This window comes from Schistocerca americana, chromosome 1 (genome assembly GCF_021461395.2).
Source record: "Schistocerca americana isolate TAMUIC-IGC-003095 chromosome 1, iqSchAmer2.1, whole genome shotgun sequence".
NCBI lineage: Eukaryota > Metazoa > Arthropoda > Insecta > Orthoptera > Acrididae > Schistocerca > Schistocerca americana.
Genome location: NC_060119.1, coordinates 435,449,215 through 435,474,876, shown reverse-complemented (window position 1 = coordinate 435,474,876; position 25,662 = coordinate 435,449,215). Strand labels below are relative to the sequence as shown.

The following is a 25,662-nucleotide window of genomic DNA, read 5'->3' as shown; positions in this document are numbered from 1 at the left end:
TTATGTGTCGCACTGTCGTGAGCGCCAGAGGAGAAAGGCAGTTCCTCAGAAACCACCTGGCCGACTCATACCAATTGCACCAGACGAAACGCCTTTCCAGCATGTGGGGATTGACCTCCTCGGACGATTTCCAACGTCTGCTGGTGGCAGTAGATGGATTAATGTTTGCGCTGATTACCTGACACGCTATGCCATAACAAAAGCCGTGAAAACAGCCGAAGCATTCGAGGTGCCCCAAGGTCGTTAATTACGGATCGAGAGAAAGTTTTACAATTGAATCTTGTGTCTGAGATAAACCGTCGGTGCAACATTACTCATCACATGAAGGCTGCCTCTAACCGCAAACTAACGGGCTTACTGAACGCCTTAATAAGACCTTGTCCGACATGCTATCAATATTCGTCAATGTTGAGCAGAGCAACTGCGATGAGGTGCTACCTTTCGTGACGTTTGCCTATAACACCGCTAAACAAGACACTACAGGATTTACGCCATTTTTCCTGGTGCGTGGGCGTGAGGCGACTACGACGATGGACACTGTGTTTCAGTTACATCTCAATGACGTGTACGACGACTACATCGGCCAGGTGTTAACCAGAGCTGAGGAAGCTCGGCAGTTAGCTCGACTCCGCACGCTGCAGGCTCAAGAAAACGATCGCCGAAGGTATGACGCGAGCCACCACCCTGTTGTCTACCAGCCTGGTGTCTTCGTCTGGATCTTCACTCCTGTTCGGAAGGTTGGTCTCTCTGGGAAGCTCCTCAGACGCTACTTTGGACCTTATAAGGTTGTAAAACAGTTGTCTGATCTTACTTGTAAAGATTTCGGCGCCGACACAAGACGAAGAAAGATCAGAGATACAGTCCACGTCTTTAGAATGAAGCCCTATAAGGATCCTGCAACTCACGGTAAATTCGAAGCTCAAGCGACAGGCAACAAGCGGAAAGGTGACGAAGAGCGTAGCGGCAAAGGAAGTTCTAAGAAGATCACCACCAGAGCGAACATCAGCCATCGGGAGTCGGAGTATGCAGGACCGATGACTCGTTCCCGGACTAAGAGGACGTAACACCGAGACGCTGTTCTCTTAAGGAGGAAGCAATGTCGCAGAAGCAGCTGAGTAGAACAGTCACCGTGCTGTAGTGGTTATGATACTAGGCTGTTGTATGGAGGGTCGTGAGTTAAAAACTCACCTGAATTGTAAAATTTTAATTTCTATATTCGGTTCGAGTACAGTCTAGAAGTATCCACAAATGTCAAGAATCATTGTACTGGAATGTTCTGTAACTGTATATATACCGTAGGTGTTCTGGCCGGAGGCAATTCACTCCGCGCTCTTGTATGTGCAAGTGCTGAATAATGTTAAGTGAAGTTAGTGTTCGTCAGTCATCTAATTACACCTTCTTCTACGTGACAGACAATATCATCACTTGCCCTCTCAACCCGTGAAGTTTCATTTCCTGCTCCTCTTCCGGGTGCTTCACTTTTTTTTGTCAGTGTAATTTGTAATATCTTCCGTTACGTTTGTTTATGAAATGAGTAGCCGAACACTTTGACGTATATTGTATACTGAGTGATTGTGTTAGAGGTGGAGTGATAGATACCGAAGACATTGAGTCTGTAGGAAACAGAGACGACGATGAGGTCCTCGGCGGCCAGGTCGTGCGCCGGCAGCCTCGACGGCGAGCCGCTCACGAAGCCCTCGCCCTCCAGTAGCACCAGCACTGGCAGCCGCTGCCACGTCCTCTGCGAACACACATACAAACCATACACTGCACACACTCAACATCATCGTTTGTCCGACATGTGTAATCATCAATAAGCATTGAGGGCCCTCGTGTCTGCACTGAGGAGCTAAAATATTATGACCACCTGCTTAATAGCTTGTTTGTCTATCTTTGGAACGAAATACATCACTGATTATTCTGTGTATCAGGGATCCGACAGTGTTGGTATTTTTCTGGAGGTATGTGGCATTAGATGCCTACGCACGGGTCATGTACACTACTGGCCATTAAAATTGCTACACCAAGAAGAAATAGAGATAATAAACGAGTATTCATTGGACAAATATATTATACTAGAACTGACAGTGATTACGTTTTCACGCAATTTAGGTGCATAGATCCTGAGAAATCAGTACCCAGAACAACCACCTCTGGCCATTGAGTCAAACAGAGCTCGGTTGGCGTGTACAGGTACAGATGCCCATGCAGCTTCAACACGATACCACAGTTCATCAAGAGTAGCGACTGGCGTATTGTGACGAGCCAGTTGCTCGGCCACCATGACCAGACGTTTTCAATTGGTGAGAGATCTGGAGAATGTGCTGGCCAGGGCAGCAGTCGAACATTTTCTGTATCCAGAAAGGCGCGTACAGGACCTGCAACATGCGGTCGTGCATTATCCTGCTGAAATGTAGGGTTTCGCAGGGATCGAATGAAGGGTAGAGCCACGGGTCGTAACACATCTGAAATGTAAGGTCCACTGTTCAAAGTGCCGTCAATGCGAATAAGAGGTGACCGGAGACGTGGCACCAATGGCACCCCATACCATCACGCCGGGTGATACGCCAGTATGGCGATGACGAAAACATGCTTCCAATGTGCGTTCACCGCGATGTCGCCAAACACGGATGCGACCATCATGATACTGTAAACAGAACCTGGGTTCATCCGAAGAAATGACGTTTTGCCATTCGTGCACCCAGGTTCGTCGTTGGGTACACCATCGCAGGCGCTCCTGTCTGTGATGCAGCGTCAAGGGTAGCCGCAGCCATGGCCTCCGAGCTGATAGTTCATGCTGCTGCAAACGTCGTCGAACTGTTCGTGCAGATGGTTGTTGTCTTGCAAACGTCCCCATCTGTTGACTCAGGGATCGATACGTGGCTGCACGATCCGTTACAGCCATGCGGATAAGATGCCTGTCATCTCGACTGCTAGTGATACGAGGGATCCAGTACGGCGTTGCGTATTACCCTCCTAAAGCCACCGATTCCATATTCTGCTAACAGTCATTGGATCTCGACCAACGCGAGCAGCAATGTCGCGAAACGATAAACCGGAATCGCAATAGGCTAGAATCCGACCTTTATGAAAGTCGGAAACGTGACGGTATGCATTTCTTCTCCTTACACGAGGCATCACAACAACGTTTCACCAGGCAATGCCGGTCAACTGCTGTTTGTGTACGAGAAATCGGTTGGAAAGTTTCCTCATGTCAGCACGTTGTAGGTGTCGCCACCGGCGCCAACCTTGTGTGAATGCTCTGAAAAGCTAATCATTTGCATATCACAGCATGTTCTTCCTGTCGGTTAAATTTTGCGTCTGTAGCACTTCATCTTCGTGGTGTAGCAATTTTAATGGCCAGTAGTGTAATTCGCATATAAACGGGCCGCTGATTTGCGTACGCGGTGATTGTGCCCAATAGCGTCCTTGACGGGTTCCATAGGATTTAGATCACGCTAATTTGGTCGCCAAGACACCAACGTGAATTTACTATAACGCTCCTGAAACCACTGTAGCACGGTTCTGACTCTGAGACACGGAAAATCATGCTGCTGAAAGGTGGCATTGCCTTCGGGGGTCCCATGCAAGGACAGGAAAATGTGTTCCATAGCATCCGTGGCACGGTGCACGTTTCGAGCCACCTTTCACCTCGATGACCGCGTCTGTGTAGACGACCATCGACCTTGTGTAGCAAAAATGTGATCCATAGATCGACGATCGAATTTTGATGATCCCATGCCCACACTGACGATGTTATTGAGTCGACATGTGAACACTAAGGGGTGGTCTGCTGCGGAGCTCCTTGTTCAACAACCTGGTGATGAATGATGTGACCCGAAAAACTTGTGCTTGCACCAGCGCTGCGCTTTTTTCGGTAGAGATCCCACATATCACCATCCATCCTACTTCAAAGAGCAGACAATCCTCAAAAATCCCACCTTCTGTGAAGAGTCGTGGATGTCCAACCATTTAGCGCCTAGTGGTAGTATCACTGTCCTTCTGCTTCTTCCCATAGATGTTTATGACAATAGCATGTCAACACTCGACGAACTTCACCGTTTGCCAGATACTCGTGCACAGACTCTGCGTAATAATAATCTGCCCTTTGTAAAAGTCACTTATATCAATGGATTTCCCCATTTGCAGTCCATATCTTCGCTAGGGCGATTTCCCATCTGTGTCCGCTTCTTTTAGATACTTTCGTTATTGTGTCACATGCCCGCAAAGCCGCCATGCATCCAAGGTCGCGGTGGGCAGTGGTCATAACGCTTGGTCTGTTCAGTGTATCTGCAACTCTATAAATGCAATTTATGTTTTGTCGGAAGCGTTTCACCCTAATTTATTGAGACATCTTCAGTGACCTGAAATATTTTCGCTTCTTTTTTTTTAACGTAAGTACAACACTTTTTACTTAGATGCCATCCCACTGCACACAGAAGCTACAACAGTTATTTATCTGGCATTTGCCAGTGGGCTTTTCAGAGCTGCACCAATTGGCAGAGGTCTCTTAAAGCGCACACAATAAAACTTGGCCCACCCTGAGCAGATGGCTTGGTAGGGGAGAGTACAATGGTAGTAGTGGGGGATCCATTTCCAACGGCCACCGCAAGGTTGGGGAGGTACATTTGGAAGGCTGAAGCCTATCCACAAACAGATGGTGTGTTAGGGGAGATTATAATAGTAGTAGTGAGTGATCCGTTGTGAACGGCCACCACAAAGTACGGGATGTACAGTTGGGAGGCTGAAGCCTATTCACAAACAGGTTGTGTATTAGGGGAGAGGATAACAGTAGTAGTGGGGGATCCATTGCGAATGGGCACCACAAGATAGGGGAAGTACAGTTGGAAGCTGAAGCCTATTATGGATAAACAGATGGTGTGTTTGAGGAGAGGATAATTGTAGTAGTGGGGGATCCGTTGTGAACAGCCGCAACAAGACAGGGGAGGTATAGTTGAAAGGCTGAAGCCTGTCCACAAATAGATGGTGTGTTAGGGGAGAGTATAATGGTAGTAGTGGGCGATCTGTTGTGAATGGCCGCCACAAGGTAGGCGAGGTGCATTTGGAAGTATTTCCCATTAATATTTATGCCCTCCTCTTCAGTGTTTTTAATAACGTTAATTTGTCGGTTCCTTTAATCAGAATTCTATTTATGTGGTAAGATACAAGCTCTGCATTCTAGAGAGAGATCAATAAAGTGAATGCCGATTACTTACTACACGCGAGTTTCTGCCCTCAATTATTTATGAATCTGTTCAGTTTCCATATTAGGATAAAGTGGATGGGGCATCACACTATTAATTTGCGTCCAGAAATGCATCGTTGCCATGAGAGATTGCGCTGACAAATGACAGTTCCTCTGACGACGTGCCTTGTGTTTTGCAAGCTGTGTGATTGACACAGCGCACTATAAGCAGCAGAATGGTCCGGTATTCATGTTGGGAAAAAGACGAGATGGTGTTTGTGTACGGCCAAGCAGATGGACACGGTCGGGAGGCAGCACGGCTATACCAAAACACATATACTCACAGAAACCAACCACATCACACAACATTTCAAGCCTTTTTTGGTCGTTTGCGTGGTCATAGAAATCCGTCTCTGCAATTTGTCGGTTTTACTAATGATCACGCGGCATAAATGATTAGAGCTGCAATTTTCTGTGACAGATCGAACACCCACCAGAATGCATTAGTCTCTGTATGTCCAACTTTTCAAAGATGGTTTCAGGACTCTGCCGTTCAGTACAGGATGTCAAATGAAACACCTTTCAGCCGTCTAGTTTCCAAACTTATTTTATTTGGCTACCAGTTCCGGCGATTTACTACACCATCTTCAGGCCCCTGATCGACGTATGTAAAGATTCCACCTCGGTTCTGGTCAAAACAGGGACCAGCAATATTGGTATTACTAGATGGTGGTTGAAGTGATCGCTAAAGCAAGCAGAAATCTGCTAATACCAGTACTGCTGTGCCCTGTTTGGAGCAGAACCGAGGTGGACTCTTTCTAAACGTCCGTCAGTCAGGGGCCTGAAGATGTCGTAGTAAATCGCCGAGACTGGTAGCCAAATAAAACAAGTTGGGAAACTAGATGACTGAAAGATGTTTCATTTGACATTCAGAATGCATGAGTGTTTTTCGTGTTTAGTATACGAGTAGCTACTGGGCCCGTTGTGGTATGTATGGCGTGCGAACAGTGCAGACGTTGACTGAGAACGTTATCACCAACTGACAGATTTTGAAAGGAGCCTCATGGTGGGTCTCCTTGTGGCCGGCAGGACGAATCGTGGAATATCCAGATTTGTGAAGCATTCGTGCATAGCAGTGCCCCTTTGTCGGACTTTATTGGAACGTGAGGGCGGGCATACTCATCGTCAAGGTTAGAATCGACTACGTTTCACCGCCACAACGGTGGATCGCCTAATTGTACACCAAGTGAACCGTGACCCCTAAACATTCGGGAGTGCCATCTGAGAACAAGTAATCGACTCTCCGCAACATTATGTGCCATCGTTTGTCCTCACATGTCACCTATTATGCGACAGTTTCGTGGCTCCATTTTTCAGCAGCACAATGCTCGTCCACACATGGCACATATCTCTATGAACAGTCTGCTCGATGTTGAGGTTCTGCCGTCGCCAGTGAGATCTCTAGATCTGTCCCCAATAGAACATGTTGTGGCTAGCTCAGACATCAACTCTGTCCCAGTACCAGCAGCCACGGTATCAAGGACCAGTTACAGCAGTTGTGGATCTGTCTCAGGAAAAGACACAACGGCTTTATGGTGCCCTTCCCAAACAAATCAGTGTATGCATCCAGGCCAGAGGGAGCGAACGTAGTACTGGTAAGTGGGCTCATACTACCAAATTCTTGGTAAATTTGGCTTGGGATTGTAAACCCTGAAATAAAGTCACGTACACTCTCAACCTGGGAAGTTTCATTTCGTTTCCTCCTCCTGTTCTGGATGCTGCACTTTTTTTGGTCAGGCGGCGTATATTAGAGTTTGTTGTGTGGCAGAGAGGAGAGGGAGAGAGAGGAGGGGAGAAGGATGAGGAGGAAGGTAGAGAGAGAGACAGAAAAGAAAGAGAGAGGCGCCTGCTATAATTAGTAAGAAGATAATGTAATATAAATAGATTTTAAATCTCTTATCCAGCTAACAAGTAACGCGGAGATTGACGGAATAATTGGAGCAACGGCGATCTTCGCTGAAGTCATAGACAAAAAATGATTGCAGACACTTTACATCCCAGTGGCACTGATTGTGCAAATTGCATACAAAAGATGGAAGTTACGGTACTCACTTCTGGTACCCAGACGTTGAGGGTGAGGCAGTCCTCACTGTAGGGCGCGAGAGGTGGTCCCGGCGCCGGCAGCTGCGGACAGGGGGGCCCGTAGCGGCCAGCCAACAGCGTGCCGTTCCAGCCGGCGTGCGGTGTCGGTGGCTGCAACACCACCTCACGCTGTACTAAACTCTTTTATACACTCTAGAACTTCACTGGCATTTATTTCCGATCCCACCTGTTGGAGAAAGTCAGCCGGTGAGTTCTGGGAATATCATAGATTCCTTCGACTGAAACAACGAGTTTACTGTTAGCATTCACTATTTATCTACTTCCACAATGCGTTTCGAACGTATAAACCTACATCATGAAACGGATTTATGTGGCTTAACATCACATGTCAGTGCCGTATTACGAGTTTGGAATAATCTGTGGCATTGCCTGTAGTGATCATAGGCTCCTTTCCCTGTCGTCATACATGACATACACCATCTTCTTTGTAAACACTGATGGAACAAAGATCTTTCTCCCACAGTGTTTACAAAATGTGTTGCTGTATATGATGTATCACGACAGGGAAAAGATCCTGTGACCATTGGAGGCAGTGCCACAGATTACTCCAGAGTCTGGCTATCAATCAGTCATTTTAAAATTACTAAAAACAATTTAAATAAAAAACAAAAGACTGACGAGATTGCAGACGAAGCACTTCGGAAGCGTTCGGATCACGGCTTTTCTGGTATGGCGCGCGAAGTGTTTCGGGCTGTTCGTCACTCTGGATTAGGCAGTCGAGAAGAACAGACATGCTGTCTGTCGTAGGATGTGTTTGCCAGTATTCAATAATAAAAGATTCACACCGGTAGTCATGAGGCACAGACACGTGCCACAAATAGTGTAAAGATACATTTTCGTAAACATTGTGTTTGATCATGTACTTTGCTGTATCAGAAGGTGTTGTATTAAGATCATGTAGTCTTCTCGTGTGGCTGTATTAAAATACGCGAGTGGCATCCCAAAGAAGTGATACATTGTTTCAGAACAGAACCTCGCTAAAAGTCAGTTTCAGCCTCAAGATACAGAGCCTACGACCTGCGTGCAACTTGAAGACAGCAGGTTAGTGAACTATAACAGATCCTTCGTATTCCACACAGTGCAGTGGAAACAACTAGGCGCCTCACGCGTACTGCATGCACAGAACAAATGTGCTCAGTGACACGTCGTCTGCAGTAAAGCAGAGGAGGTAAAGGAGGATGATCGTTATTAACACCAACAATCAATTCATTCGTCCTTTCTTGCCGTAAATGCAGCACGTAAATGTGATATTAATCCACACAAGTCCATTTCATGGTGATGAGCTGAACCTTCGAAACGCGTTCTGGAAAGAAATAAACAGTGACTGGTAACAGTAAACATGTTGTCTCATCCGATACCAATAACACTAACGGTTAAGCCTAACCAAAAATGTTCGCATTTAAAGAAATTTCTTACCCATGTCTAGTACGATCCGCTGTTAGATACTGTTCGCACTAAATGACCATATCTGTAGAAATCAAAAGAATAGAATGATGTGCTACCACATTTGAATAAAGGGTCTACAACAGGTTTCAAAATCAAGACCACGTTCAATGTTAAATACTTTTGGGTCGGATCAAAAATGCCACACTACTTCTTTTATGTCAATAATCAACACGTAAGACTTTGAAATTGCCTGTATACATACCATTAATGATGAGTTAGGTATGTTCCTATATCCTGTGGATGACTACAGTGGGTGCTTGTACAGTTTAATGTGGTGTCCTTATTACTATGGACTAGTAAGTAAATTAAAATTGTCCACAACTTAAAAGTTGGTTTCAGTATCACAATGATTTACTAGACATGGCTGTATTGCAAGTGGTACGTCCTTGCCTTCATCCAACCTTTGATCTGACTTACCCAGTTATTTATGGGGAGATGTTCAGTTTCATATGGACTCTGATCCACTGGACAACTTGGCATTTCTCATGTTAACAAATCGTTGCCATAGGTGAAAGAAGAGATACAAGTGTAAAGCTAAGGCGCTCTGGCCTAGACAGGCCATTCGGTACCGACCGACCGCCGTGTCAGCCTTAGCCAGAGTCGTCAACTGAATGCAGTGTGCCGGTGCGTGAGGTCTGCTCACCGCTCTCGTGACTGTTGTCAGCTTTGCAGAGCTGGGAGCCCTGCTTATCATCACGTAGCTCCTCAGTTGGCAACACGAGGCTGAGTGAATCCAGTTCCAGTCCTTCTATCAAGGAAAAATAGCTGGCATTACCGGGAATTGAACCCAAGTGCTCCACGTGGCAGTCAAGTACGTTGAACACTCAGCTTCGGAGGCCGACGAAAGAAGCGGTTTGTGGCAGAAAATAAAAAAAAGAAAGAAATCACAATCGAAACTCGGACGTTTATGTAGGTAGTCTGACACCTACCTACTGTGCGCCCGAACTACAAAGGGGTACTTATGCAGAGAAATAAAGGAAAAGAGGTGAGGCGTATGGCAGCATATCGTCTAATCCACTCAAACGGCACCAAGAAAGCCGTCGGACTTTTGGGCCTTATCTGACGGATGGATCAACATCAGCAGTATCACTTATTCGTATTCCACGAGACAGCTGACACGACACTGGTGCACATCCTGTTGATCAAACAATGCACGCCACCAGCTCTCATTCTCCTACCGGCCAAATATTGTACATGTACGTTTCTTCAGGCACGAAAAACAGTGATGAGAGCTCCCACGAAAGCAGTTTTAGAAATGTATACATTGTGTCAGTATTCGTATGAACATCATCACATAACATACATGTTTCATGACGTTGACGTCACATGAAGTAAATTTTTACAGTAATGCGACTGCACATTTTAAAACATTAATATGTCGGTCATTTGATCACTCACTCAATGTGCTGCATTTCTTTCTGTCCAGTAGGGTATAAAAACATTGAACTCTACTATTTAACAGTAGTCTCAACGTCTATGATGGTTTGTGGCAGAGCGAGACAATATCTTCAAGAATCCAATTAAATATTACAATTTTTTCAGAAGTCTGCTGCTACAGGCAGGGAAACCATCATTTGTACGGTATGAAACTTACCGCAAATCGAAGCTCTCCGACCGGAGGGATGGCGTACGGTATCCCAAGGTAGGCGCTGATTGGTCGCCGGCTTTCGGTGATCACTTTTATCTGCGGACAGGCAAGAATGCAAACAACCCTAGTCCTGGATTTAGAGAACATGAAACTTATTCGCCATTGTTAGTATTGGACTTTTAGTAAGAATTTTGGAACGTACAGACATGAAATTTGATAGACACGCATTCCTCATACTATAAACCGACAAAAATGTATATGGAAGTTGCAGATTATTTGTTGATCTTATTTCTGTTTATTCCTCTGAACCCTGGATTGAGCTCATTAAGACTCATGAGGTACCATAAATATTACAGAATGTGCAATGTGACAGTTAACTTTTCAGTTGTGTCAACTGCTGAACAAGTGTTAGCTGGGGAAATAAATTTCGAACAGTTTCGTAGAAACTAGTAAGACACGTGACTGATAGTTCGTTTCATTGCTGTGACAATCTTTTCTTTTTTGGCTGGAGAAGAGTGATGCTGATCATCTATATTATACAGTAGTAGCTTTAAAGGAAGAAGAGAAAAGAAAAGAGATGGAGAACTTCGTTCCAACATGTGTTGCAAAGGGTGTGGACAGAAGCATCGTGCCATAGAACACATTGTCAATGTTTTTCAGTTTCTATTCTTTTTATTTATTTATTTATTTATTTATTGTTCCGTGGGACCAAATTAAGGAGAAGTCTCCATGGTCATGGAATGAGTCAATACATGAAATCATAACACGATATTAGAAACAGATAAAATGAAATATAAAAAAAACATATTCAGGTGACAAGTCGTAAGTTTAAATAAAGAAAGTCAACAATGTAACACTGGAATTTGCTTAATTTTTTAGCTCTTCCAGGAGCTCCTCGACAGAATAGAAGGAGTGAGCCATGAGGAAACTCTTCAGTTTAGACTTAAAAGAGTTTGGTCTACTGCTAAGATTTTTGAGTTCTTGTGGTAGCTTATTGAAAATGGATGCAGCAGAATACTGTACTCCTTTCTGTACAAGAGTCAAGGAAGTGCATTCCACATGCAGATTGGATTTCTGCCTAGTATTAACTGAGTGAAAGCTGCTAACTCTTGGGAATAGGCTAATATTGCTAACAACAAACGACATTAAAGAAAATATATACTGTGAGGGCAATGTCAGAATTCCCAGACTATTGAATAGGGGTCGACAAGAGGTTCTCGAACTTACACCACATATAGCTCAAACAGCCCGTTTTTGAGCCAAAAATACCCTTTTTGAATCAGAAGAATTACCCCAAAAAATAATACCATACAACATAAGCGTATGACAGTATGCGAAGTAGACTACTTTTCGTGTTGAAGTGTCACTTATTTCAGATACTGTTCTAATGGTAAATAAAGCAGCATTTAGTTTCTGAACAAGATCCTGGACATGGGCTTTCCACATCAGCTTACTATCTATCCGAATGCCTAGGAACTTGAACTGTTCCGTCTCGCTTATAATATGCCCATTCTGTCTGATCAAAATATCGATTCTTGTTGAATTGTGACTTAGAAACTGTAAAAACTGAGTCTTACTGTGATTTAGCATCAAATTATTTTCCACAAGCCATAAACTTATTTCATGAACTACATTATTTGATACTGTTTCAATATTAAACACAAGATCCTTCACTATCAAGCTGGTGTCATCAGCAAACAGAAATATTTTTGAATCACCTGTAATACTAGAAGGCATATCATTTATATAAATAAGAATCAGCAGTGGCCCCAGCACTGACCCTTGGGGAACGCCCCACTTAACAGTGCCCCATTGGGACTGAACATCACTACCACTCTCAATATTGCGGAGAATTACCTTCTGCTTTCTGTTTTTAAAGTAAGAGGCGAACCAATTGTAAGCTACTCCCCTTACTCCATAATGGTCCAACTTCTGCAGTAATATTTTGTGGTCAACACAGTCAAAAGCCTTCGTTAAATCAAAGAAAACACCTAACGTTCGCAACCCTTTATTTAATCCGTCCAAAACCTCACAGAGAAAGAGAATATAGCATTTTCAGTTGTTAAACCATTTCTAAAACCAAACTGAACATTTGACAGCAAATTATGTGAATTTAAATGCTCCAGTAAACTTGTATATATAATCTTCTCGATAACTTTAGCGAACACCGATGGCATAGAAATAGGTCTAAAATTGTCAACATTATCAATGTCTCCCTTTTTATCCAGTGGCTTCACTACCGAGTACTTTAATCGGTCAGGAAACCGACCACTCCTAAAGGAAAAGTTACAGATATGGCTAAGTACTGGGCTAAAATACATAGAACAATACTTCAGTATTCTGCTAGATACCCCGTCATATCCATGAGAGTTCTTGGTCTTTAGTGATTTAATTATTAACTCAATCTCCCTCTTGTCAGTGTCATGGAGGAGCATTTCAGGTAACAGTCTCGGAACACTTTTTTCTAAGAGCGCTATATGATTCCCTGTTGGGACTAGGTTTCTATTTAGTTCACCTGCTATATTCAGAAAGTGATTATTAAATACTGTAAATATATGCGACTTATCAGTAACACGGACATTCCCACTGCGCACTGATTCTATATCCTCGACCTGTCTCTACAGACCAGCCACTTCCTTTACGACTGACCATATGGTTTTAATTTTATCCTGAGAGTCAGCTATTCTATCTGTATACCACATACTTTTTGCCTTCCCAATAACATTTTTAAGCACCTTACAATACTGTTTGTAATGGGCCGATCGTGACGCTGAAACAGTTCCACGAAATGCACATTCGTGTTGCCAGTCTGAGTGGCTATCTTTTCCAGGTCACCATCTGTGTCATACTCCCCATCCCTATTCTCGTGTAGAATGTCATTTGCGAGTATCTAGATTCGTAAATAACTTTCTTTCCACCTAAAATCCCCTTTGTGGTCCTTTGACGGCTTAATACTAACGAAATCGAAGTACTTACCTTGAAATGTTTTCTCCATTTTGCCATTACTTTCAAAACTGACTGACGCAGAGTGGACGAATTTCTAACTTCCTGCCTACCGGAAAACATTTCCCATTTTCCTGAAATATTTCCGATTCGTACAGTGGGTCGAGCTGTCATATCCGCTGCCAGATTCTAGCTTGGCTGCAGACATGAACGCCGTTCTATGGTATAAGGAAACCAACAATAACATCCATTATCACCATGTAATCACAATCAACATTTAAATTGATTGAAATCACTAGTTCGACTTGTCGATATGAGCCGTAGACAGCATGATCCCTATAAGCCAAGGCGATATAATTTAGGTATTAGAATATCACTTCAACACCTTTCCGGTTTCTACCTTTTCCCCCATCCTCTTCCAAGAAAAGCAGAAACGGGAAATATATTCAAATTATGTGCACGCTATCACCACAGTGTGGAGTTCGCTCTTTACGAAAACTGTCGAATTCAGATGCTTGCTGAAACTCGAGCTACATGTCGCGGTTTTCCACTCGCACTAATTTCACTAATTAGCAAGCTCTTCTATTGGTAGCATTTCCCATTCTGATTGCGTCGCATTCTAGCATCCCAGAACAAGGCATCTATCTCTTATCACTTGATCCCTCTACCTATTTCGACTAAAAAAGATATACGCCGTCAATGCCTTTCAATTTATGAAAAACTGGCAGAAAGTGCTGTGCAGAAACAGTGGACTGATTAAAGTTCTTAAAACTAACCTACTGGACGTGCACAATATCCCAGAATATTGTACCCAAAATGAACGCATGATTGTAAGCGAAGTTGCTGTGGGTGTGACCCAGCACTGGGGGAATACTATTTGATTCACTGGTTTAATGTACTGCTTTTTATTCTTGTGTTTATTAGGTTTCGTCTGTTTGTAGTATTGTTTACTGCTTTAAAAAGTAACTTTTAAACTTCGAACCTTCATTATTCACTTCACAGAAAAAACGCGAAATTTCACCTGTACTTCTGACATGAATTTAAAGTGAGAAAAGAAACACTGTACTTCGTTTCAGAGTTTCAAAATCCACTTCTATCGGTCAGCGTCACCGAACTGAATCACCTGTATGTCGCTCCACTATTACTCAAAGATCCACGTGTCGCGTAAAATCTCTCCTACGTCGACTCTCTCCAAGTCCGAACCTTTTATTTCTGGATGCTTCACATCACACCACCAAAATTTTTCGGATATTGGTTTTAATTTCCTTTCACGTATCAGTCTACAGACAAATTATATTTATTGCAGCAGAGCATATCGTAGCTGGTTTTACTTGAACTTAGACCTGTATTTTCATTTGAGATATACCAGTTTGGGAATAAATACTAAAGTTACATTACAAGCCACTAACACGGGAGGCACTTTCTGAAAGTATTAGTGTAGAATACGAATTTGTTATGTGAGAAGCCAGATGAAGTAGAGGATAGGACTTCGTCGGTTTGTCGAAAGCGAAAATTCTGCTAACGTCTAATTTTATCCATAGGTAGACGGAAACGAGGTCGCGACTGTAATTTAAAAATAGAGAATATTTCAGTCCAATAACATTAAAATAGGATCACATTAAAAGTGAAGGATTAAGGAAGAGCAAGCTTCCATCTTCAGATATCATCACAATCGAACGAGAAGTCCTCATCGAATAAAACCGTTCATAAATTAAAAAATTAAAAGTTCACATTGTGTGCAAGTATTTACCCTTTTTAGTGCTATTGTTTGGCAGTTTGTCTTCCTGTCGCCCTTTCTCTCTCTCTCTCTCTCTCTCTCTCTCTCTCTCTCTCTCTCTCTCTCTCTCTATATATATATATATATATATATATATATATATATATATATATATATATATATATGGGTGAAATCATTCTGGAAACTGTCCTGGAAGAGACTGATTTCGAAGCTCGTCGTCACAAAATGGAATCAGCTTTAAGGGCTACAAAAGTCATACACTTAAAATTCATCTCAAAATACACCAAACTCAGACACTACAGCACAGTTATAAAACTGGAGTGTCTCTATGAGACTGAAATATCTTAAACAGAAACCAAAAAGAGAGAAAGACGAGCAATAAGGAAAATTTTATGTACAAATTATACTGAAGAAGGAACGTACAGACTAAGAGCAAATAAAGAAACTGGGAAGTTTACTAATATTTATTCGGAAACGAAAAAACTGAAGGCTATAACCATATTAAAAGAATGTAAGCAACCAAGTTAACTAGACGGACTGTGGATTTGTATGAAATCAGCACTAAATGAAATAATGAAACAGATCGGTGCAGTAAAAGAAGACCTGAACGAGGCAGGAACAACTCATATATACAAGAAATAAAATTTTTCCTCAGAAAACTCACGACTGAAAAGTTGGTGTGTCACAAAAACCAGAGACCTGAACAGATTGGACACACGCAGAAAAAGAGCCATTCTGAGGGAATCAAAGTAATATGGGCACCAAGAACAGTTGAAACAAAACCCCGGATATTACGATTGTTGCACATTGCGTGATCCAGTAGGGCTTCAAAGTGAATAATATGCTTATACACTACTGGTCATTAAAATTGCTACACCAAGAAGAAATGCAAATGATAAAGGGGTATTCATTGGAGAAATATATTATATTAGCACTGACATGTGATTACATTTTCACGCAATTTGGGTGCATAGATCCTGAGATCCTGTTCAAAGTGCCGTCAATGCGAACAAGAGGTGACCGAGACGTGTAACCAATGGCACCCTGTACCATCACGCCGGGTAATACGCCAGTATGGCGATAACGAATACACGCTTCCAATATGCGTTCACCGCGATGTCGCCAAACACGGATGCCACCATCATGATGCTGTAAACAGAACCTGGGTTCATCCGAAAAAATGACGTTTTGCCATTCGTGAACCAACCCAGGTTCGACGTTGAGTACACCATCGCAGGCGCTCCTGTCTGTGATGCAGCGTCAAGGGTAACCGCAGCCATGGTCTCCGAGCTGATAGTCCCTGCTGCTGCAAACGTCGTCGAACTGTTCGTGCAGATGGTTTTTGTCTTTCAAACGTCCCCGTCTGTTGACTCAGGGATCGAGACGTGACTGCACGATCCGTTACAGCCATGCGAATAAGATGCCTGTTATCTCGACTGCTAGTGATGCGAGGCCGTTGGGATCCAGTACGGCGTTTCGTATTACCCTCCTGAACCCACCGATTCCATAATCTGCTAACAGTCATTGGATCTCGACCAACGCTAGCAGCAATGTCGCGATACGATAAACCGCAATCGCGATAGGCTACAATCCGACCTTTATCAAAGTCGGAAACGTGATGCTACACATTTCTCTTCCTTACACGAGGCATCACAACAACGTTTCACCAGGCAGCGCCGGTCAACTGCTGTTTGTGTACGAGAAATCGGTTGGAAACGGTCCTCATGTCAGCACGTTGTAGGCGTCGCCACCGGCGCCAACCTTGTGTGATTGCTCTGAAAAGGTAATCATTTGCATATCACAGCATCTTCTTCCTGTCGGTTAAATTTCGCGTCTGTAGCACGTCATCTTCGTGGTGTAGCTATTTTAATGGCCAGTAGTGTACAAACATGGTCCAGATACATTAATGTGACCACCGCCTACTTTCCGCGTCGTTGTGCAACAACCTCTGACTGACGGCCGGTGACTGCACTAGCAGTGAAAGGTATGCAAAGTGCGTCTCCATGCCTTCTCTCTTAGCTCTTCGTTCACAGAGTAGCAACGACATGCCAAGTAAGGGCTCTGGGTTTCCAGCCATTCAGAGAGCAAGTTGGCCGTCGCGCTGGAGGCCCAGGAGGAGCGGCTGCGGTCCACTGTGCACTCACCCCGGAGACGACGCCCTGGCGCAGCAGCACCCCCGGCTCCTGCGTCACGACCGCCGCCGCCGGACCTGACCCCACCGCCAGGCACAGCCACAGCGCCAGCCAGCACGCCGCGCGCTCAGCCGCCATCGCACATCGCTGCTTCTTTGGGTCAGCCGTAGTTGGGGCACCAACGCGCACTACCGCTCCAACCGGACTCTGTAAAGAACAAATGTGGCTCTGACCTCTAGATATCAAAATACGGGAACAAGCAGCATGGTTACTGGGTCAAGAAAGGGAACGACATGAAAATAGAGAATATACTGGGAGCTTTGGCTAGGGACAAGGGAGAAATACGAAGAAGGGGTGAGGACTTATGGCAGGAATCTTGGGAAATGGATGAATGTGGCAGAAGAACCTTCGGATTCCAGCCAAATGTTAAAGAAAGGTTAAGCATGAGGTATTTCGAACCAACACGGGATCTAATACATTTTCTCACTGGTCATGGGCCCTACCCGACATATCTATGTCGGTTTGGGAAAAGGGCTACACCTGAGTGTGACTGTGGCGCTTTGGAGGGCACTCCCGATCATGTGGTTTACGAGTGCCCTCTTTTCGATGATGCAGCAGCTACATTAAGACGACAACTTCCAAACAACAACATATACGACCTATTAAGACACGAGGAGACTTTCAAAACTCTGAACAACTTGGCAAATGAGGTATCACGAAAAGTTCTGACTGCGTACTTGAGGGACTTTCGCGACTAGAAACAACCACTGAACGTGTCCTAGTACCCTAATCCTGTACCACCTGTGCGTTGACAGGTCGACTTTCAGTTGGAATCCGCCACGTGCAGGACTAGGGGGACCGGGATACACCTATTCTTAACTAAGATAGCACCGGATTTGACGTAGGTTAGTACAGTAGTTAGTAGCATTAGAAGTAGATACTAAATTAGGAACCTGCAGCGACAAGCAATTTTGGCCTGCCCGGTGTCAAGGAGACGCTCGTCGGGATTAGCTCGATGAGCAGGGCCTTGAAGTAGGTTTATATCTAGGCTGACACACCTGTCACGTTGCAGGCAGTTAGGAATTAACAAGTAGGTAGGAAAATTAACAGCTAGGTAGTATCGTATAGATTAACAATTGTAATCTGCCTATTAACATGTACTGTGTCACACTGTCTGTAGCTCATAGCCGGCCGGAGTGGCCGTGCGGTTCTAGGCGCTACAGTCTGGAACCGAGCGACCGCTACGGTCGCAGATTCGCATCCTGCCTCGGGCATGGATGTGTGTGATGTCCTTAGCTTAGTTAGGTTTAATTAGTTCTAAGTTCTAGGCGACTGATGACCTCAGAAGTTAAGTCGCATAGCGCTCAGAGCCATTTGAATCATTTTTTGTAGCTCATAAATAAATATTGTAACATTGTAATAACAATAATAGCTGCTGGTAACATATAATATTGTATTAACATTAGGACCCACTAATCACTAAGGTGATGGGTTAATTTGTATAAGTATTATAGATGTTATTGAAATAAAGATTTAAAAAAAAAGTTAAAGAAACTTTTAAGAGGGCAGGTGAGACACCTATGACGGGTAAGCACACCGGACAAGTACTTCCGGGGTTTCAGAAGGCGACTGTGCGAAACCTACAAGACATACAGAAAAATAACATACAGAGGGATCCAAGAAAATGTATCCACTGTTTAAAAGTCCATAACTGGCAAACTAATTGGCAGAGTTGTTTCATCTTTGGTAGTGTAATAGTTTGTAGTTCCGGCAATCGCCACACAAGCGTTGTATTGCGTTGTTTTGTTTTGTCAGATGACAGTCGCCACATAGTCAGTGTTTTGTTCTTAGTTGCACCTAGTTACTCGAGTAAACATGGCTGGCGCAAGGCTTACATTCGATTGAAGGAAGTCAGTTTTGAAATGGTATTTTAAGTACGAAAACATTAATGAGGTTCAACAGCAATGGCGAAACGAGTATCAAACAGAGCCACCGACACGATTAACGATTCGTCGCATTCGAGACAAATTTGAAGCCGAAGGTTGTGTTAAAGATGTACACAAACAATGAATTGGACGACCTGCTAACTCGCGCCGTGTGTTACAACAATTCACTCGCTCACCAGAGGAATCTGTGAGACAGTGTGCCCGTGAAACTGGAGTGAATCGCTCAAGTGTTCGGCGAATTTTGAAGACAGCAAAGTGGAAGTGCTACATCCCACGATTGGTACACGTAATAAACGAGGACGACCCAGACCGTAGAATGGAGTACTGCGAGTGGTTTACTAACATGGTGCGCAACGATGAAGAGTTTGCAGAGATGATTGTGTGGTCTGATGAGGCACAGTTCAATGGTACAGTAAATCGCCACAATTACATCTACTGGGCCGCAGGAAATCCGAACGACCATGCAGACAAAGCAGTGAATTTTCCAGGAGTAAATGTGCGGTGTGGGTTGTCTTACCGGGGCTTGATTGAGCCATTCTTCTTTGAAGGCACAGTTACCGGTGAGGTGCACCTTCAGCAGATTCAGACATCCATTTTACCTGCCATCCGAGACTTGTATGGAGACGGAAGAGTTTACTTTCAACAAGATGGTGTCCCAGCCCACTACCAAAATCGTGTTAGGGTGTATCCCGACGAAAATCTACCAGGAAGATGGATAGGCCGTAGGGGCTTGATTGGGCCATTCTTCTTTGATGGCACAGTTACCGGTGAGGTGTACCTTCAGAAGCTTCAGACATCCATTTTATCTGCCATCCGAGACTTGTATGGAGACGGAAGAGTTTACTTTCAACAAGATAGTGCCCCAGCCCACTACCAAAATCGTGTTAGGGCGTATCCCGACGAAAATCTACCAGGAAGATGGATAGGCCGTAGAGGCTTCATTGGGCCATTCTTCTTTGATGGCACAGTTACCGGTGAGGTGTACCTTCAGAAGCTTCAGACATCCATTTTATCTGCCATCCGAGACTTGTATGGAGACGGAAGAGTTTACTTTCAACAAGATAGTGCCCCAGCCCACTACCAAAGTCGTGTTAGGGCGTATCTCGATGAAAATATACCAGGAAGATGGATAGGCCGTAGAGGTACTGTGGAGTATCCACCACGTTCCCCAGACCCAACCCCTCTGGACTTTTACCTGCGGGGAACACTAAGGGACGTCGTTTATCGACAAAAGCCACGCACATTGGATGAACTTCGAGAATCCATCGTACATTCATGTGTAAGTATCCAACTGAACACATTCCAGTCAGTAGTTCGTGCTGCAGTTCGGCGGCATCGTCTGTGTGTGGATTTTGAACATCTACAGTGATATGTTTAAGTTGGACTTTAGGCTACACTTTCACCACGAATGAGACAACACCATCAATTAGTTTACAAGTTATGGACTTTTAAACAGTGGTTACATTTTTTTTTACCCCTCTGTATATCAATGGACGGAGCGTCTCTACACGTGCTCACATTACAGGTGCCCAATAAGGGCCTCGTTTACTCGGAAAATGTCAATACCTGTGTCCTAGTCATTGAAACGGCTGCTACTGGCGCAACGACAGCAGCCTACTTTGGAAAATGTTCTGTAGCCCAACGGAAGTATCCTGACTGACACAGTCACGCGTCGTTTAAATATCTGGGCGTTATGTTGCAAAGCGATATGAAATGTGAGTACTGTGGTAGGGAAGGCGAATGATCGACTTCGGTTCACTGGGAGAAATCTAGGGAAGTGTGATCATACCATGTAGGATTTTTCACGGCCGGTATCGTCTTCACTTAAAACGTCCGGGCTGATAGGTCGTGCTCGATGTATAAAACTCTCCGCTGACGTTTCATCTCCGACTGTGGGAGACTCCTAAGAGGTAAAAACTGCAGTTCGCTGCTTTGCCTTTGATGATATCTTTCTCAGTCGGAGACGAGACGCCAGAGGAGAGTTTTATACATCGACCACGGCCTATCAGCCCGGGAGTTTTAAGTGCTTGGGAAGTATGGTTCATTTGTAAAGGAGACTGCTTATAGGATGCTAGTGAGACATATTCTTGAGTACTGCTCGAGTGTTTGGGATCCGTACCAGGTCGGATTGAAGGAAGAAATCGAAGCAGTTCGTATTCGGGCTGCTAGATTTATCACTGATAGGTTTGAGCAACATGCAAATGTAACGGAAATGCTTCGGCAGCTCAAATGGGAATCGCTCGAGGGTAGGCGACATTCTTTTCAAGGAACGCTGTTGAGAAAATTTAGAGAACCGACATTTGAAGCTGACTACGGAACGATTCTAGGCCTCGACCGTTCATTGCACGTAAAGACCACGAAGATAAGATACGAGAAAAGAGGGCTCGTACGGAGACATATCGACAGTCGTGTTTCCTCATTCAATTTACGAGTAGAACAGGAAAGGAAATGACTAGTAGTGAAACGGCGTGTCATCCCCACGCGCCGTAAGTTGGATCGCGGAGTATGCAGGGTGAGTCACCTAACATTACCGCTGGATATATTTCGTAAACCACATCAAATACTGACGAATCGATTCCACAGACCGAACGTGAGGAGAGGGGCTAGTGTAATTGGTTAATACAAACCGTAAAAAAATGCACGGAAGTATGTTTTTTAACACAAACCTACGTTTTTTTAAATGGAACCCCGTTAGTTTTGTTAGCACATCTGAACATATAAACAAATACGTAATCAGTGCCGTTTGTTGCATTGTAAAATGTTAATTACATCCGGAGATATTGTAACCTAAAGTTGACGCTTGAGTACCACTCCTCCGCTGTTCGATCGTGTGTATCGGAGAGCACCGAATTACGTAGGGATCAAAAGGGAACGGTGATGGACCTTAGGTACAGAAGAGACTGGAACAGCACATTACGTCCACATGCTAACACCGTTTTATTGGTCTTTTTCACTGACGCACATGTACATTACCATGAGAGGAGAGGTACACGTACACACGTGGTTTCCGTTTTCAATTTCGGAGTGGAATAGAGTGTGTCCCGAGATGTCAGGCCAATAGATGTTTCATGTGGTGGCGATCGTTTGCTGCACACAATTGCAATCTCTGGCGTAACGAATGTCGTACACGCCGCAGTACATCTGGTGTAATGTCGCCGCAGGCTGCCACAATACGTTGTTTCATATCCTCTGGGGATGTAGGCACATCACGGTACACATTCTCCTTTAACGTACCCCACAGAAAGAAGTCCAGAGGTATAAGATCAGGAGAACGGGCTGGCCAATTTATGCGTTCTCCACGTCCTATGAACGCCCGTCGAACATCCTGTCAAGGGTCAGCATAGTGTTAATTGCGGAATGTGCAGGTGCACCATCATGCTGATACCACATACGTCGACGCGTTTCCAGTGGGACATTTTCGAGCAACGTTGGCAGATCATTCTGCAGAAACGCGATGTATGTTGCAGCTGTTTGGGCCCCTGCAATGAAGTGACGACCAATGAGGTGGTCGCCAATGATTCCGCACCATACATTTACAGTCCACGGTCGCTGTCGCTCTACCTGTCTGAGCCAGCGAGGATTGTCCACGGACCAGTAATGCATGTTCCGTAGATTCACTGCCCCGTGGTTTGTGAAACCCGCTTCATCGGTAAACAGGTAGAACTGCAACGCATTCTCTGTTAATGCTCATTGACAGAATTGCACTCGATAATTAAAGTCATCACCATGTAATTGCTGATGTAGTGACATATGAAACGGGTGAAAGCGGTGACGATGCAGTATGCGCATGACACTACTTTGACTCAGTCCACCGGCTCTCGCAATGTCCCGCGTACTCATGTGTGGGTTCATGGCAACAGCAGCTAACACACTAACTGCACCCGCTTCTCCTGTGACGGGCCTGTTACGGACCCGTTTGCGTGCTACGACCATACCTGTTGCATACAGTTGGCGGTAGATGTTTTGCAATGTGCGGCACGTTGGATGCTCTCTGTTCGGGTACCGTTCTGCATACACCCTGCAGGCTTCAGCTGCATTTCCTCGACACTCGCCATAGATGAGTATCATCTCCGCCTTTTCAGAGTTCGAATACACCATGGTCACAGTTCCTACAACACTACACTATCACAGACGTCTGGTAACACGGTGTACTACAGTTGCTCTGCGTGCGGAGACGAATGCAGAGTAACAATAGCAGCAAGCGCTACATGCGGACACTGCGACAGCTAGGCCAAACCACAACAGTGCACTACAGCCACACTCATAAACACGGTCGTCATCGTAAACATGTCCCTGCAGGTGCTGCTCGCCGACCGTGGCCCGTGTTTGTTACAACTCGCAACTGAACGTCGGAGGTTTCAAGCGTCAACTTTAGATTACAATATCTCCGGATGTAATTAACATTTTACAATGCAACAAACGACACTGATTACTTATTTGTTTATATGTTCAGATGTGCTAACAAAACTAACGTGGTTCCAATTAAAAATGTAGGTTTATGTTAAAAAACATACTTCCGTGCATTTTTGTATGGTTTGTGGAATCGGTTCGTCAGTATGTGATGTGGTTTACGAAATATATCCAGCGGTAACGTTAGGTGACTTACCCTGTGTATTAGATGTAGATGGTGGTTGCCTATCTGCAGGCGCCAGTTACTTCGATGTGATAGTTCAGAGCCGATGATTTATCCGCATATTCTGACACGCTTGGCCCCAAGGTGTCTACTCTATAACTACACTAAGTCCTGTAATACAGATAAAAATTTGGACAGGTGCTTTTTCCTGTGGCATGTGTCATTTTTCTGTGTGTACTGTAGCTTTCTCATAGTTGTCTTCCCAAACCCCGGAGCTCCTTATGAATAATTCTGTGTTAGTCAACCTCTTAAAAGAGAATGGTCGTTGCTTTGCAGCACTGTAGATGCAGTAAAATTGGTATCAGACTGTTACGCGGTCCACTCTTGTTACGAAAGTCTAAGTCCTAAACAGAGCTATCATCGGCGTATGCTACACACTGAGTGAATGCCAATACCTACATCTACATATATACTCCTCTAGCCACCAAGCGGTGTGTGGCGGAGGGCACCATTCACGCCAAAGTCGTATCCCCCCCCCCCAACAACCCCCACCCCTCTGTTCCACTCGCGGATCGCGCGGGGGAAAAACGAATGTCTGAACGCCTCAGTACGGGTTCTAATTTCCCTTATCTTTCAATGGTGATCATTGCTCGATTTGAAAGTTGGTGGTAATAATATATGCTCTACATCCTCGATGAAAATCGGATTTCGCAATTTAGTGAGCAGCCCCTTTCCTTTTAGCGCGCTATCTGCAAGTGTGTCCCACTTCAAACTTTATATGAGATTTGTAATGTTCTCGCGATGGCTAAATGTACCAGTCACGGATCTTGCCGCTCTTCTTTGGACCTTCTCAATCTCCTGAATCAGACCCAACTGGTAAGGGTCCAATACAGACGAACAATACTCAGACTGGACGAACTAACGTATTGTAAGTTATTTCCTTTGTTGATGGATTGCATCGCTTCAGTATTCTACCAATAAACTGCAATTTAGAGTTCGCCTTACCCGCTACTTGTGTAATCTGATCATTCTATTTGAGATCATTTCGAATAGTCACACCCAGATACTTGCAAGATGTTACCGCTTCCAAAGACTGGGCATTTATTTTGTACTCCTACATTAATGGGGATTTTCACCTTGTTATACGCATTAGGTTACACTTACTAATATTGAGAGATAACTGCCAGTCATTATACCACGCATTTATTTTCTGCAAATCCTCATTGATTTGTTCACAACTATCGTGTGGTACTACTTTCCTGTAGACTACAGCATCATCGGCAAACAGTCTAATGCCGTTGTCAGTACCAGCAACCAGATCGTTTATGTAAATCGTAAAAAGCTGCGGACCTATTTCGCTGCCCTGGGCACACCTGAAGTTACACTTGTTTCTGTTGAAGTCACCTTGTTCAGGACGACATACTGTTCCTTGTGTGTTAGAAAACTTTCAGTCCAACCGCATATGTCATCGGACAGACCGTAAGCGCGTACTTTTTGGAGCAAGCGACGTTGCGGAACTGAGTCGACCGCCTTTCGAAAGTCGAGAAAGATGGCATCAACCTGGTAGCCGATATCTAGAGCCTGTTGTACATAATGCACAAAGAGGGCCAGCTGTGTCTCGCATGATCACTGTTTCCTAAAACCGTGCTGGTTTCTGCAGATGAGCTTCTCAGAGTCTAGAAAGGTCATTACGCCTGAACACAAAATATGTTCCATGATTCTACAACAAATCGATGTCAGTGAAATTGGCCGGTAATTATATGCATCCGATTTTCTACCCTTTTCATAGATTGCTATGACCTGGATAAATACCAATAGAGAAAACCAGAAAGGAAAGTAACATAGCCTGATCGTATTACACATGGCAAGGTAAAAAGACTACTTATATCAGACAACAGAAATTTATTGTCAGTCCTGTGGACCTACATCTAAATCGACATCTACGTGA

General features: G+C 44.3%; 1 protein-coding gene across 1 annotated transcript in view; it reads right to left on the bottom strand.

The window, feature by feature from the left end:
• Window positions 1-25,662, bottom strand: part of LOC124623368 (carboxylesterase 4A-like) — a 363,176-nt gene that overhangs the window by 196,156 nt on the left and 141,358 nt on the right. The window contains exons 2-5 of the mRNA XM_047149031.1: window positions 17,208-17,402; window positions 10,389-10,478; window positions 7,298-7,438; window positions 1,600-1,741 (exon numbers count right to left, since the gene is read on the bottom strand). Of these exons, the coding sequence (XP_047004987.1) occupies window positions 1,600-1,741; window positions 7,298-7,438; window positions 10,389-10,478; window positions 17,208-17,333 (499 nt within the window). The 5' untranslated portion in view covers window positions 17,334-17,402. The remainder of the gene's footprint in view (window positions 1-1,599; window positions 1,742-7,297; window positions 7,439-10,388; window positions 10,479-17,207; window positions 17,403-25,662) is intronic.